Source organism: Dipodomys merriami, unplaced genomic scaffold (genome assembly GCF_024711535.1).
Source record: "Dipodomys merriami isolate MVZ:Mamm:240054 unplaced genomic scaffold, mDipMer1.0.p SCAF_37, whole genome shotgun sequence".
NCBI lineage: Eukaryota > Metazoa > Chordata > Mammalia > Rodentia > Heteromyidae > Dipodomys > Dipodomys merriami.
In genome coordinates this window covers 2,819,644-2,835,711 of record NW_027205270.1, presented here as the reverse complement: position 1 = coordinate 2,835,711, position 16,068 = coordinate 2,819,644, and the positions used below count along the sequence as shown (strand labels likewise).

The following is a 16,068-nucleotide window of genomic DNA, read 5'->3' as shown; positions in this document are numbered from 1 at the left end:
TTTTCATTAGTTTAGTGTTCATTAGATTCGTATTTTTCATTAGTTTAGTATTCATTAATGTGTGTGTGTGTGTGTGTGTGTGTGTGTGTGTAGCATAAAACACAGAAATCCCTGCCTCAGGAAGTTTGCCATGTAGTTGTATACTGAAAGCAGAAGTGCTTTCATGACTGATGCAGGCTTCAATACCAAGCATGTTCAGCCAGCTGAAGGTAGTAAATATATACCTTGACCTTTGGGCCCAAGAGGAAGTTTGCAAAATTATAAATCTCTAGAGTATAAGAACTATGTCTTACTTCATATTCTTACTTTGAACAAATGACTCTATAATGGTTTTAAACATCGAACCAAAAAATTTCACTTTTTTCCATGAATGGAAGGTTGGGTTTTTTTTTTTTTCCATTTTAAAAGGCACTTCAATTTCTTTCCTCCTCCTCCTCCTCCTCCTCCTCCTCCTCCTCCTCCTCCTCCTCCTCCTCCTCCTCCTCCTCCTCCTCCTCCTCCTCCTCCTCCTCCTCCACCTCCTCCTCCTCCTCCTTCTCTTCCTCCTCTTCCTCCTCTTCAGAAAGGAGCCTAGTAATTACCATAGACTGTATATTTAAGACTAAACAGAAAAGACTAAACAGCAAAGAAAAAAAAAAGAAGAACAAAAAAAATAGGTTCTCCAATTTGTTTGGTGACCCTTGTTTCCTCCAGTGTCCACTACGCAGTCTCTAAGTGGAATCTTTGATGTCCTAGTTGTGATCAGTTTTCCTTATGGACAAGGTCTGGGTAGCACCCTGGGGTTGGGGTTGGACTTCTTAATTTCACAAGGAGGAGACATCTGTGGTGTTTGTAGGTTGAGATCCATACTGCTTATGTGTCCTGGGTTGGGGCATAGTGGATTCGGAAACCTTCTTGATATGAGTTTATAGTTGTTATCTAGACTGTCCCATTATAACTCAAAGTGAACAGATGAATCCTCTAATTTGTTTGTTTGGGTGGCCAGAATACCAGAATAAAGTTCTGCCTTATAAATTCAGAGTCTTTGCAGGCCTGCTGACAGCATAGAGTAGGCTGCAGGAGGAGAGGGAGTTGCTTTGTGAGCTAACACACAGCAGTGGTTGTTATCTGCAGCCTAGAATCTCTGCAGGCTGCTTGGATGTGGGTGTGTCTATGGTATATTTGGAATCAGTAGCCTTCCTTGGGGTGGGGAATTAGTTCCTATAGAGAGGTGTTAGCTTCCTCACAAGTTAGCCCTGGCTGAAATCGCCCTCAATGTTTACAATACATCCAGGTTGGGTTTTTTGTTTTGTTTTGTTTTGTTTTATTTTGGACAGTGAGATCATACAGGGTTTCAGTTTTGTTTTTTGTTCTCCTCCCCCACCTTTTCTTTTTTTTTTGGTCTTTCATGGGTCTTGAACTCTGGGCCTGGGCGCTGTCCCTGAGCTCTTCAGCTCAGGGGGCGTGCTCTACCACTTGAGCTACAGTGCCACTTCTGGTTTTCTCGTGGTAAATTGGAGATAAGGGTTTCATGGGTGTTCCTGCCTGGGCTGGCTTTGAATCACAATCCTCAGATCAACAGGGTAGCCACCAGCATTGGGCTGAGGCTTTCAGTTTGGTAATTCCATGGTGCTCAGGTGGCCTGAAGCCAGGCTGCAATATGTCTGGAATGCTAAGCTTGTCCTTGCTCTCTTCTGAGGGGCAGGCTGCCTCCCCCAGGGTGGGCCTTTTGTTTTCACCACAAAGGAGTTGTGCTAGGGGATCAGAGTCCTTTGCCCTTTTCAAAAATGACACCATTTCTCTGGCAAATGGTTCAGGCCAGGTGGTCTGCTGCCAAGCTAGTTGCCAATTTCAGAAATGGCATTATTTGGGGCTAGGAGTAGCCGTTCCCTTCCAGATGCTGTTCTCTGGAAGAGGCAGGTCTTGTGAGGGGTACTCATACTTTCCCTTGGTGTTTCAGCCTGTCCAGCATGTGGTGAGTTTTCCCCGTATCCCAGTATGGCCAAGTGAACTGGGGCTCCCTTTCCAGGTCTTTAAATTCCTGCTGGAGGTATGTGGGAGCCTTGATGGCTCAGCCACCACCACTACTGCTGCTGTGACTGCTGTGGCTGCTGGCACCACTGCCACAACCACCACTGGTGGGTGCTTCAGTCTGTCTGCTTAACCAGGAAGTTTATAATTTGTTTCATTGGTATGTATCTCTTAATCATTATATATTATTGGTATGACTGTCTAGATCTGAAAAGCTGGATGGGAGCCTAAAAGTCTGCTTCTTCAGAGAGCTTAGTTAGTTCTCTGTTATCTACCCACCATCTTTTCCAAATTTTGACTCTGACTTTTTCTATCAATTTATTCAGTTGTAAAATCTTTGTAAAGATGACTACTAGGGAAAATGAAGTACATTCACAAGTGTGAAAGTGGGTGGTGCTGGTGGGCCATGTTTGTCATCCTAAGAAGGCTGAGACCTGAGGATCATGGTGGAAGTAGATGTGGCTCAAGTGGTTGGGGGCTGGCCTTGAGAGAAAAAGCTAAGGAACAGCCCCCAGGCCTTACTTCAATCCCAAAACTGGTACAAAACAATAAAATAAAGAGAACATTTGGTTTCTTTCTGCATATGCACTATTATGCCCCTGAATTATGTACATTCTAATGATGAATGTGATGAGTTATATCACAAGAAGTGATTTTTTTATGGTTCTAGGGCTTGAACTCAGAACTTGGGCACTCTGAGCTTTTGCTCAAGGCTAGGTCTCTGCCACGTCAGTCATAGCTCCTCCTTTGGTTTTTTCAGGTTAATTGGAAGTAAGTGTCTCCCAGACAATTCCTGCACAGGCTGTCTTGAAGAGAAATTCTCAGTCCTTAGCCTCTGGGATAGCTAGGATTATAGGCATGAGCCCATGGTGTCTCAAGAAATGGTTTCAAACACAGTTTAGTCTTTTCCTACAATGATCCTCCATACTATGTCCTTCTACCTTATTCTCCTTTCCTATCCTCTCTAGTGCCCATCACCCAGTCTCTCTCCATCTCTGCCGCTTGTGAGCACAGAAGTTGAACACAGGCCTCAGTGCAGTGACTGTGCATGCTCAAATGCCTGTCTCCCTGGGATTCTCCTGGAATGGACCCCAGGAGACATCGCTTGTGCTCTTCCTTTCCTGGGAATGGTTTAGTAAGTTTTTGGGTTTTTTTTGTTTCTTTTTGGTCAGTTGTGGGGCTTGAACTTGGGGCTTGGGCGCTGTCCCTCAGCTCTTCAGCTCAAGGCAAGCGCTCTACCGCTTGAGCCACAGTGCCACTTCCTGGGAATGGTTTAGGAAAGTAGCATCTGTAAGAAAGAGCTGTGTAGGACATGGCCCCACCTTTAGTGTTTAATCCACTTCATATGTTTGATCTTGTCTACCCATAACCTATGGAATTTCAGTAGGGAAAGCCAGATTGGAAGCCCCAGAGTGCTTGAAATCTCAGGAATTCAGTCTCAAGCCTCTACTGGAGCCTTAACTTTTGCATTTAACGTGATCCCAGCCCATTGCAGAACCTCACTGATCAAGTAGAGCAGTGATACTGGCCTTGTGTGTTTGGTGGTTAAATGAAGGAGCACATCTTCCTGCCCTGTCCATGGAGATTGAATAAATACATGGTCATGGATGGTGAGGCCATATTCTGGGTGGGCTTTATGCTTCTGTAATTCACTTGGCGAGGCCCCAGGATAGCCAATGTACCCAGGATAACAAGGAGCCCTTGGCTCTTCTGTGGTATATTCTCCCATATGATGTATTTGCCTTTCCTCTTCTAATCTTAGATAACTCATGACTGTTGGAGTTGTACTGATATTCTTGTGTGAGTGTATGTGTATGTGTGTGTGCCACTACTGGCAATACAACTTAGGGCCAATGTATTTTCAGTTAGCTTTTTCATTCAGTACTACTGCATTACCACATAAGCCTGAGCTCCCCTCTTTGCTCTTTGCTGCTCAATTTGCAAGAGAGTGTGACTTGTCTGCATTGCTGCCTTAGAATCTCCATCTTCATATCTCTTTCTCTTGAGTAGCTAGGATTACAAGCAAGAACGCTGACAGCCGAGCTTCAAAGTGGATTTTTTCCCCTCTAGCTGGTTATATGACATAAAGGTCTACATTTCTGTGGTTTTTCTAGACCCTTCTTCTGCCACTTTTTAACATTTTCGAAGTTGTATTTTTGAAACCAACCTTATAATTTATGTCTTCTATCACATTGTTGGTCCATATTTATTCTAAGAGCTTATATAATCTATTTTTCCTTCCTACTCATGGACTGTGTTAGTTCTGCTGTCCTTAAACCTTTTCCTTACCCTCCCCTGTGACACACACAATTCAGTTGCTTCTTTCCAATGCAACCTTTGATTCCAACCTCTACCCAAAATCAAGCAAAACTTTGGAAATATCAAAGAACTCAAATGGCTTCTTCATTAATCTTATATTCAAATCCATTACATTTAATTGTTCAATTTTATTGAGTTTAAGTACATTAATATAATTTTATTCTATCAAAAACTATGTATATCAATATATCTGTATATCATATGTCTATATCAGAGTTTATATCTTTGTATATAAATATATACAGGAAAATATCTGGTATTCAATATGGTTCCCACAATCGCAGCAGCTCTTACATTACATAGCCATAATATTGAGAAACTTCCATATCTCTTTGCCTCTGAGCAAAAAACTGCAGTTTCCCCAAAGCAGTGTATTGGGCAGCAATTTCACGCTCTTTCTGGGCCCGCCTTTTCATGGCTTCACGCTCTGGCCTCTGCTCCTTGGTGATGGGATTTGATACTACTGGCCCAGGAATATCAGGTTTCCTCCATGGAATTGGTTGGCGGCTGAAGTCTTGGAGTAGATACTGGCTTTGAGGTTTAGGTGGTGACTGGAACTTGGTCCCAGAAGTGGACACAGGTTTCTGCTGCACAGAAGTGGAAGATGATATTTCATAGGGTTTAGGCCTAACAACAGTAGATTGATACACACTAGGCTGGGGAGTGGTGGTCAATCCCTCTTTGATTGTTTTGGTTGCAATTGGCTGTGATGTTTTGGTGGAACCTATGAAGCATGTGTTGGCAGTAGCTGGTTGAGATCGGCTGACTGGAGTAGGCTGAGCTGTGTTAGAACAAGGGAGAGCACGGTAAGGTACAGTGGGTCTCCGGGAGGCCAGAGACTGTGGCCTGCGAGAAACAGGTCGAGCTTGAGGCTTCTCTGGGGCTAGAAAAGGCAAAGGAACCAGCTTGACCTTCCCAGGTGGAGGCAGCTCATCCTGGGTTGGTGATGGACACTGGCTTTCACTCCTATCCCTTTTCTTGACTTGAGTAATTTTAGGGCCTTTGCTCTCATGGGGAATATCCAGCCAGGATTTCACAGCTGGAGTGGACTTGGTTTCTTGTGTGCTACTGGCATTTCTCAAGGCCTTGGGAGAAGGCAGCTCCTTTTTCTTCTCACTTTTCTTCCCTAGTGCATGGAAAACCTGCACTGACTCCCACATCTGCACGCCTAGGTTGGTTCGAGGCCTTTTGAAGGTCTCTTGGCTAAGCTCAGGGTGACTTCTCTTGTGCTTGGTCTTGGGAATGCTTGTCTTTTCTTCTTTTTTGATTTTGTTCCCTGGCTGCTTGGTTTCATCACATTTCTTGGGGTGGATTTCCCTGATCCTTTTGGTCTCTTTCTGTGCATGGCTCTTAGTTTTGCTGACCTTGCTGGATGCAGCTTTTGGAGATTTGCTGTCAGAATGCTTGTCTGTGTTCACGGAAGCCTGGTCACTGGATGGGATGGTGCACACAGTCCCCTCTTCCTCCAGCAGGAGCTCTGGGGGCTGGCACTGGACTTTGACCTCAGGAGTTCCATCCACACTTTCCAAGGCTTCATGCTTGTTCCTTTGGACTTGACCAGTGGAATGCTTAGTGACCATTGAGTTTTCCTGGAGTAGAATCTCATCGATGGTTTCTTTACCTTTGATATCGGTTGTAGTAGAAACAATGGTTTGTTTGAAATCTGGAATGAATTGAAAGTCTGGTTAAAATGAATGTCTTTGACCATCACAGCACTGTGTTAAGCCCACCCATTGTTATAGTCAATTCCATTTTTCCTCAAGACAAAAAATTTCCAAATTGGTCCTATCATGTGTAGACTTCTCCCTTGTCCCTACTTAGTTACTGTTGACCTGTAGCTGCTAAATGTTAGGAATTTCTAAAGAGAGTAATGTGGCATCCTGGCTTTCTATTATTTTTGGAAGGCAACAAGAGGCTTTGAAAGTTTGTTCTGAATTTCATTTGAATGTTTATTCTGTGTTTATGTATGGCTTTGCTGGAAGCATAGCCATGATATTTTAGAAGAGTTTAATAATATATATCTTATTGAAATGTCTCCAAGGTCAGGTGACACATGTTTTTCTCAATTAGTTCAGCATTTATGCTTGTAGGCCTTAGAGCTCTCTGGAATTTCTGCTTGATAAAAATTTTTTACTTGGGCGCTGCAATTTTAAGGAAGTGTGCATTTCCAGGGATGTTTCTAGCAGTACAAAGATATCAAGGTCAAAATCAGTTCCTGATAGGTATTCCATTCACACACCAATAATTTAATGGCATTTTTCATCACTGGGCAAGGTGTTTTTAGGATTCAGTGTTAAGGATCATGGACAGGACTCTAAGTCCGAAGATATATAATAACCATATAAAATGTGCTAATTAGATGACATCATTTCTTTTCTTTTTCCTTTATAGGTTTGTTGTAAGTGAAATAAAAAATGAAAGAAGCTTTAAAAATAGGAAATGAATCCCAGCACCAGTTGCTCATGCCTGTAATCCTAGCTACTTAGGAAGCTGAGATCTGAGGATTGCAGTTCAATGCCAGCCCGGGCAGAAAAGTCCATGAGACTTTATTTATTTATTTTTTTTTGGTCAGTCGTGGGGCTTGAATTCTCTGCATAGGCGCTCTCCCTATGCTCTTCAGCTCAAGGGGATCTCTCTACCGCTTGAGCCACAGTGCCACTTCCAATTTTCGAGTGGTTTATTGGAGATAAGAGTCTCATGGAATTTCCTGCCTGGGCTGGCTTTGAACTGTGATCCTCAGATCTCTGCCTCCTGAGTAGCTAGCATTACAGGTGTGAGCCACCAGCGCTCGGCTATTCATAAGAATTCTTATCTCCAATAAACCACCAGAAAACTGGAAGTGGCACTGTGGCTCAAATGGTAGAGCACTTGCCTTGAGCTAAAAAGCTGAGGGATAGTGCCCAAGCCTAGAGGTCAAGCCCCATGACCGAAAAAAGAAAAAAAAAAAGAAAGGAAGAAAGAAATGATTTGAATTTCATGTTAGATCAGAGATAGAGTGATTGCTTACTATGTACTTGACTGTGGTCAAACCCATGAACAACAAAAAATTACTTTATAAAGCCTCATATTTTTATACTTGTTACTCAGATAGGTGTTGATTCTAACCCTGAATTGAGAGAACGGGAGTGGGGGGAAGAAATCTTTAGTGTGTTTGTGTGCATTTCTGTATGTGTGTGTGCATGCATGCATGTTTGCATGCATGTATGCACAAATACATACCCAATGCTTCTGGAGCTTTAACTCAACCTTTCTTCTTTTGCTGCTTGACTTTTTCTTAGGGCTGCTGCATTATTATTTTATTTAGGTGTCTAGGTACATTTGTTTGTGAACTGAAAATAAGATGTTGAAAGACTTTTCAAAATGTCTTTGAAATTCAATCCTCAGATGTCAGTCTCCTCAGTCAGTAGCTAGGCCACAAGCATGAGCCACTGGTGCTCAGCTCAAGAGTAGACTTCCTGGGCTAGGAAGGTGACTCAGTGGTAGAGCACTTGCCTTGCATGCCTGAGGCCCTGGGTTCGATTCCTCAGCACCACATAAGCAAAAAGAAAAAAGCCAGAAGTGGTGCTGTGGCTCAAGTGGTAGAGCGCTAGGCTTGAGCTGAAGAGCTGAGGGACAGCGCCCAGACCCAGAGTTCAGGCCCCATGACCGGACCCCCCCCCCCAAAAAAAAGAGTAGACTTCCTGTCTACAAAATATACATCCTCTGACCTGTTGTATTACTACCACAAATAATTTTTATATATTTTCCAATGAAACCAAAGAACTAGATAAAGAAGGGGATTAATTAGAGGGAGTGGATTTGAAGGACATTGAACAGCATGGCCTCACTGAGTGTGCTGTTGGTGACACTAAGGGCAGCACAGCTGTCCTTCACACTTTTCCATAGATTCTTATGTATTTATTTCATTATCCAATGAAATTAATGGCAGTACTGAGGTTTGAAGTGAAATTAGTGCTTCACCATTTGAGCCATACTCTCAGCCCTCTCTGGCTTATGCCTAAAAATAGAGATCACTTTGTGAGTGAGGTGGTAGAGGCTCTGTACTTAAAATTATATTTGTGAGCTCTCCACTACTCAGATGCAGATTGGCTCCTCCTTTTGTAACTGATAATCCTATTTCTTTTTGTTGTCTATGCTTACCTTGAAAATTGGTTTCTGTGTTAGGTTGAGCAGACACAGAGTAGTGGATTCCAGAAGTGGAGACCGGTGGTAGGACATTCATAGGCTGGACCTCTTGGAGTGTCATCACTATTTCAGGCTGAGGAGCAAAGAACCCACTCCCTGTGTAGGTCACAGAGCCATACGATTGCAGGCAGGGACCAGGCTCTCCAAATAACAGAGGGCCCATAGTGTTTTGATTATAGTAGTAAACCTGGTTTCTTTGTTGGTAGGGAAGTAATATGCTACTCTCTTGATGTGGAATCTGAGATAATGTCCCCTGAACCAGGCTGCCAGACAGTGATGGATACAGAGGGACTATGGCATTGGCATCCACATATCGTGGTGTCACAGCCATTGAAGGGACTGCTGTGCCCTGGTTGAGAGTCACAGTGAAGTCTCTAAGTTCAGATGACTTCTTTTTAGTGTGTCCTGTGTACTTCCTTTCAAAAGTACTAGGACAGGAGGAAGCTGAAGTGCAGATGTGGTTCTGGCCAGTAACTCCTGACAGGATGGGTGTGTTAGAATGTTGGTAAAGATAGGCAGTACCCGTGAGTGGCTGGAAAGAGATGCCAGAGGTTGATGGTAGTGGCCATGTTGAAGTGAAGGCTGGAGTTGAGGCTCTGGAGAGGTTGCAGACATTTCCTGCTAGAGAAGTGGCATCGCTCACCACAGGAACAGAGAGCTGTGGTGAGTTTGCAGTTCCAAGTACAGATGGATGTTGGAAATTGTCTGCAAGAAGCAAGAGGGTGGTAAAAAATGAATGAGATTGACCAACTCCCACTTTATTTGAGCAGGTGTATATTTGAGGCTGGCTATGATCAGAAGCCCTCTAATACCAACAATCACTGACTTATCAATGATCAGTTTATAAGTCAAAGCCATTTGGTATTCTTGTGATGAACTTTCCCAAGCTGTGCAACAGAAGACACCAAGTGGTTCCTGTGTTGTTTTCTGGGTAGAAACAGACTTCTCCTTTGCTTCTCTGTCTTTCTCTTAGTCTGCACTTGTATTTGCTCCTAACTATGTCCTAGCATGGAACCATTTTAGATCTCAGATATCCTTAGAGAACTTTTTAGATTTCAGGAGTAAGGAGACTGAGAGTTAGAGGTCAGCCTGATTCATTTGAGTATTTCCTTCATATTGCTATGAACACCATGTTATAAAGGGTGAGCAGGTGAACAATGCACAGAAATCAAACTTTTTATGCACCAGTTTTTGTTGGTCATGAGAAGATAGTGATGCTGTTTTTATTGTTGTTCTTTTTGTGTCACCTTTTACAATTCACAAGCCATTTTGAAGAATTTACTTAAAACACAGATGATAAGCCCACTAAAGTCAGAACTTTTTAGGTTTGCCTTCTAAGCTGAAGTCAGAATTATTTTCTCAAGAACCTTTTTGCCAGGAACCTGAACCTTTATGAATTTCTTATGAATGACATTGTATACATGCTAATAGTAATAATAGTGAGTAATTATTTATGTACAAGATGTCAGTTCTGAAAAGATCGACAGCATTTAAAATTATGATACATAATTAAATTACAAAGATATTATAGATAATTTGGATATGCATCAAACATTCAACTATAGCATATTTACCAGTAAATGAAGTGGTGTTATCATATATCCAATACTATGCAAATGAATAATTTTCATTTGTTTAAGCCAAAATCCAACACAGAAGTGAAAATTTATATTGCGTTTTGTGTGTGTGTGTGTGTGTGTGTGTGTGTGTGTGTGTGTGTGTGTGTGTGTGTGTGTGTGTGTGTGTGTGTGTGCCCCTATTCTGGGACTTGAACTCAGGGCCTGAGCATCTTGGTCTCCCTCGGATTTCTGTTTAAAACTGGTATTCTGCCAACTGAGCCACAGCTCTACTTCTGGCTTTTTGTGCTTTATTGCAGATAGATTTTTCTGTCCAGGATAGCTTTGAACTGCCATGTTGGCATCTACATCCCTCTGAATTGCTAGGAGTACCATTGTTAGCCACTGGCCCTTGTCTATGAACTTTGAGACAGTTTCCCAATAAGTTGCTCAGGCTGGAGTCAAACTTGTAACTTTCCACTTTCTTGAGTGCATGACATTCCAATTACTTGGAATACAGGCCACCACCATGTAGCTTGTTTTTGAATGCAATTTAAGCCAGTAATAAAAACATGAAAGGTCTGTAAAGTATTTTAAAACAGCAAAATACATTAAATGCAAATATTCAGCAGTTATATATATATAAATACATATATTATATATATTGGTTGGTTGTGGGGCCTGAACTCTGGGCCTGGGCACTGTCACTCAGATCTTCAGCTCAATGGTAGCACTCTACCACTTGAGCCATAGCACCACTTCCGGCTTTTTGTGCTTAGGTGGTGTTGAGAAATCAAACCCAGGGCCTCATGCATGCATGGCAAGCACTCTACCACTGAGCCACCTTCCCAGACCCAAGAAGTCATATATTTTTTTTCTATTCCAATCCAGATTTCTTCTTTTTTTTTATTGTAAAAATTGATGTAGACCAGTATAGAGGGGTTACAATTACATGGGCAAGATAATGAGTACATTTTTTATCAAGCATTGTAGCCTCTTCCTTTGTTTCCCCTTCCCATACCTTCCTATCCTCCCCCCCACCCCCCCGCTCCTCCCACCTAATCCTCCCTGCTTCCCCACCACCACCAAAGTTGTAACGTTCAAAGTCACATATTTTTAACACAGATTTTATTCTTATAGCTCTGCAAATCAAATGTTTGAAATTATGTTTTCAAGCTAAAATCCTGGAGATGGCTATGGTGGGACAAACCCTGGGCCTAGTATGTGCTATGTAAGTGTTTTTAACCTTTACAAGGTAAAAGGTATCATATCTGAGAGGTTGAGAAATTCCATTTCCTGGCCTTTTTCAGCTTGTAGAAGCTGCTGGATTATCTTGGCTAAGGCCTTCTTTCTCCATGTAAAGGTCACCACTCCTATCTCTGTTCTCCTCAACATATCTCTTTTTTCTCATCTTGCCTCCATTGAAAACAGTGTGTCTTCTCTCCGTGAACATGGATAACTTCATTTATTTGACTGTTGCTTTGGCTTATTTCACCACAGCTTAGTAGTTTTCAGCATATACATCTTGCACAAGTCTTTTGTAATTATTCTGTGTGTTATAATTTTGATAGTATAACTGGTATTTTTAATTCAAATTTCTAATGTTTGTTGAGAATGATTAGTTATTATCTGGCCTTTCATCCTGGGAGTTAGGTAAGTCATCATCTTTGGGATTTTTATATCAACAGTCATGCCACATAAGCAGTCATAATTAATGTAGACCAGTATTTTTAAAAATGGGTAGGAAGCCTATAACCTCTGTATTTCTAGTATGGGGGCTACTGAGGCTAAAGAATCATTTCTGTCAGGACAGTAAGAATAGTTTGGGCAACATAGCACAAATACAAAAAAGAAAAAAATCAGAGCAAAGAAACTAAAACCAAAATGGAATAGAGGACAGCAAGTCATCAAAACAAAAGGATCCTGTTATTGTAGCCATTCCTATATTTCTAAATATTACACTCCAATTTAAAGATATTAATTGTTCTATTTAGGTATTTTAATTAATATAGTATAAACCAAAGCACCAAACAAATCTATTAAAAGTCAAAGTTTTCATATTCTGAAAACCTAGCTGAGAAAAATATCACTACAAATGGCCCATCACTATTAGTATTCTATTATTATTTTTATTATCATCATCATCTTCATCATTATTATTTGCAGCTTTTAGTTGAAGCCTTTTGATACAAGTTAGAATACCTAGTTTAAAAAATACATGCTTGGCCCACATGACTCAAGGCTGTAATCCTAGCTACTCAGGAGCTTGAGTTTTGTGAATTGCGATTCCAAGCCAGTCCTTGCAATAAAGTCTGTAAGACTCTTATTTCCTTCCTATTAAATAGCAGAACCTGAAAGTGGAGTTGTGGTTCTAGTTGTGGTGTTCTACCTATAAGTTAAACAGGTTAGAGACAGTGCCAGCTTGGAATTAAATCTTGGTACACACACACACACACACACACACACACACACACACACACACACACACACACACACACACACACACACACCTCCATGAAGTTTAAAAATCAAAATGAAAAGTAATGCTGAAATTTATGTTATGCAACCCTCTGTAAGAACCCTTCCTAGAAATATGTTATAAAGAACCATTTCTACAATACATGTCTAAAATGTTCACATTGGAAACTGTCAAGGCAGGGCTCAGCAGCTCACTTCTCTGATCCTAACTACTCGGGAAACAGTCCAGGATGGTGGCTTGACAGCCTTCTAGGCAGGTTAGTGAAATTTCATCTCAATCACATAACCTCCTGTAGTGGATCATGGCTGTGGTCACTGGTACAAGGGAGTCATAGGCAGAAGGATCACGGTTCAAGTTGGCCTGAAGTAGAACTCCAAATCCTGTCTGAGAAAATAACAGAGACAAAGAGGGCTGGGGCGTGGCTGGCACCAGTGCTATGCCCTGAGTTCACAGGTTGAAAAAAGGCACTATCAAGCCTCATCTGTATTCAGAGTCAACTGGAAAAAAAACATTGCAAGAAATACAAAGCAGGAACCATGTAAAAGTGACTTCTCAGAAACTGCTTTTAATGATTCTCTGTTTTACCCTTAGTTTGCTTTGTGGTCCACTAATGTGTGCTTTGACTAAAACTAACTGCATTTTGCCTTGCTTTGGTTAGATTGTACTCTTGTTTTCTGTGTGTTGATTTTAAAAGGTTTGATCTTCAATATTCTGTTCTAAACCACCTCTCTTTTCTTAAGAATGTCCCCATGCTCTTCATAGCTGTGGTTCTATCCTATTTCTCATCCTCCTCTTTATCTTTTCTTAACCCCTCCAGTTCCTGGTAACTTTTCCTTCCAGAACATCTGCCTGGTGCTAGTGTGATCATCCCTCCTCTCTTCCTGTTTTTCTCTGTACCTCATTTGAGCAGAAATATTGAAACACTTAAATGTTATTCTTTGAATAGAGTAAATTTGAAATACTAAAGTGGAACTAGTTGTTGAAGGACTCTGTTACAGATGAAGTATCTTGGTATTGAGTTTTCACCGCACCCAGGTTTCCTTCTCCATTAATTTGTTTAAAATTGACACTCTGAAGAAGTCTATGGTTTCATTGTCCTTCCATGAATACCCTTTAAGTAAGCACAGTATTAGAAATCAAAGTGATCCCAGCTTGGTCAATTTATTATCTTCATGTAGCAGACAAAAGTAACAGATTTTGTCAGAGAGTAAATTGTGTGGTTAAGTCATATACCTAGTAGATATTACAGCCAAAACAGAACTAAAGTCTTTACATTTCTAATTCAATACTTGCACCTATTCCTTAAAGCTGTTTTGATTCTACTATTAAATTTAGGGAGCAGGGAATCTAATGAAAAATCTAAAACCCTTTTTCTCCTTACCTGACATGTTGAGAGAAGGGGTAATATCAACTGGAGATACAAGGGATGAGGAATGACACCTGAGGATGTGTGGATAGCTGAAGCTAAAGAGCACGAGTGTGTCCAGTAAGGAGCTCACTGGATACTGCTCACTGGACACTGGGCACTTGCGATGATGCAAATATTCGAAGGATGCCATGGTAACCCCAGGATTCTACTAGGTGGTGATAGGTTTGGTGGGAGAATGATGTCATTAGTTAGGCAGTTGAAAGGTCTGAAGTAGCCAATCACAAGATCAGAATCTGAACCAAAGGAGAGGATTGGATAGAGAATGGCAGAAGAGCTCTAATAACTCCTGAATGCTTGATCTCTGAATCCCTGAGGTCCTGCAAGACAGACATGATATCCCCTTTCTTCTAGGCTCTTAGGTTGAGGAATCATCTCAGTGTTTCTCACCAATGTTAATTAATAAAGCTATTTATTTATTTATTGTCTGTGGTGGGGCTTGAACTCTAAGTCTGGAAGCTGCCCCTGAGCTCTTCAACTCAAGGCTAGCACTCTACCACTTGAGCCACAGTGCCACTTCTGGTTTTTAGATGTTTAACTAGAGAAAAGAGGCTCACTGATTTTTCTGCCCAGGCTAGCTTTGAACTATGATCCTCAGATCTCAGTACTAGGATTGTAGACATGCTCCACCAGCAATAAAATTATTTTTAATTTGCCTATTATATTGTACTTTGCCTATTATATTGTTAATACTATACATATTACATATACAGTTCACATGCTTGAAGGAAAAGGAAAGAGACTTTGACGTTGAAAATTTTAGTTGTTCTGAAACCATTTTAGTTGATCCAACTAGTGAACTTACTGGAACTTTCAAACACTAGAAGAATGAAAGAACTTTATCTCCTTGAAGGGTAGTGTTCATTGAGAGTGCCTTGTAGAGAACGATATGATCTAAGGCACTTATTTTCTATTTTCTTTTTCTTGAAATCTTTGTCATGGGTTGTTCTAGGCCATATTGGACTTGAATCCTTCTTCTGCATTATTTCTCTCATTCATTTTAGGAATGGGTTCTTGGCAAAACCTTGATTTTGCATTCTTTTTTATTTTATCTTATTTTTAAATTAAATTATTGTTATTATAGAAGTGATGTACAGAGGGATTACAATTAAATGAGTCAGGTAATGAGTACATTTCATTTCATAAAGTGTCTTCTGTTCCCTCACTCTCTCCCAAACTGTCCCTCCCATTTCCACCCACCAGTTGTATAGCTCACTTTCATCAGTGTCCAGTGGGCTTCATTGCTGTACTTTTTCACCCTTTTCCCCTTGAATTCTGTACACTTCCCCAAGCCTTCCAAAGAGGTACACTTGAATACACCATACATAAGCTAAAGAAGACAGAATAATGAAGAACTAAAAACTAAAAAGGAAGGAAGGAAGGGAGGAAGGAAGGGAGGAAAGGAGGAAGGAAGGAAGAAAGGAAGGAAGGAAGAAAGGAAGGAATGGAAAAGAGGGCTCTTGTCTCCATATTTTGGACTTGTTTCAGTATAAATATTATTTTATATAAATATGAAGAAGCATTTATGCATTGCACTCTTGTGTTTCTCTCAGAGTATCCTCTTTTGGTCTCACTGTGTGTGAATATCTAGAATCTTGTATAACTTATTGTGCATTTTATATCTAATTTCTGCACACCAGAGAGAACATGTGCAGTTTGTCTCACTTAACATGATTTATCCTAGGTCCATCCATTTCTCTGCAAATGACATTATTTTATTCTTTCAGGTGGTTGTGTAAAATTCCATTGTGTATAGGTACCATACTTTTTGCATCCACTCATCTATTGTGGGGCTTCTGGGCTGTTTCCATATCCTGCCTATTATGAATAATGCAGCAATGAACATGAATGTGCCAGAATCCTTATCATACCCTGGCTCATGATGTTCTGGGTAGATGCCCAGGAGTGGTATGGCTGGGTCACATGGAATATCTATGTTTAGTTTTTTGAGGAACCTCCAGACTGCTGTCCAGAGTAGTTGTACTAGTTTTTATTCCCACTAACAGTACAATAGAGTTCCTTTTTCCCCACATCCCTGCCAACATTCATTGTTCAAATTCACGATGTTGGCCAATCTTACTGGGGTGAAATGG

At 41.1% G+C, this 16,068-nt stretch overlaps 1 protein-coding gene across 1 annotated transcript; it reads right to left on the bottom strand.

The window, feature by feature from the left end:
* Positions 1-413: 413 nt before the first annotated feature.
* LOC138804592 (uncharacterized protein C2orf78-like) lies at positions 414-14,108 on the bottom strand. The gene is made up of 4 exons (XM_069988906.1): positions 13,931-14,108; positions 8,470-9,219; positions 4,624-5,992; positions 414-570 (listed from the first exon to the last, which is right to left on the bottom strand). Exons 1-4 carry the CDS (start codon positions 14,106-14,108, stop codon positions 414-416), a joined length of 2,454 nt encoding a protein of 817 aa, XP_069845007.1.
* Between the last annotated feature and the right edge of the window lie 1,960 nt (positions 14,109-16,068).

What these genes read in the sequence shown, in the direction of transcription:
- LOC138804592 (XM_069988906.1), bottom strand. Translation starts at nt 14,108, where the DNA reads ATGGCATCCTTCGAATATTTGCATCATCGCAAGTGCCCAGTGTCCAGT. An exon ending in CCCTTCTCTCAACATGTCAG is followed by an intron (nt 9,220 to 13,930) that starts GTAAGGAGAAAA and finishes TGCTTCTTGCAG; the next exon opens with ACAATTTCCAACATCCATCT. An exon ending in CACAGAAACCAATTTTCAAG is followed by an intron (nt 5,993 to 8,469) that starts GTAAGCATAGAC and finishes AATTCATTCCAG; the next exon opens with ATTTCAAACAAACCATTGTT.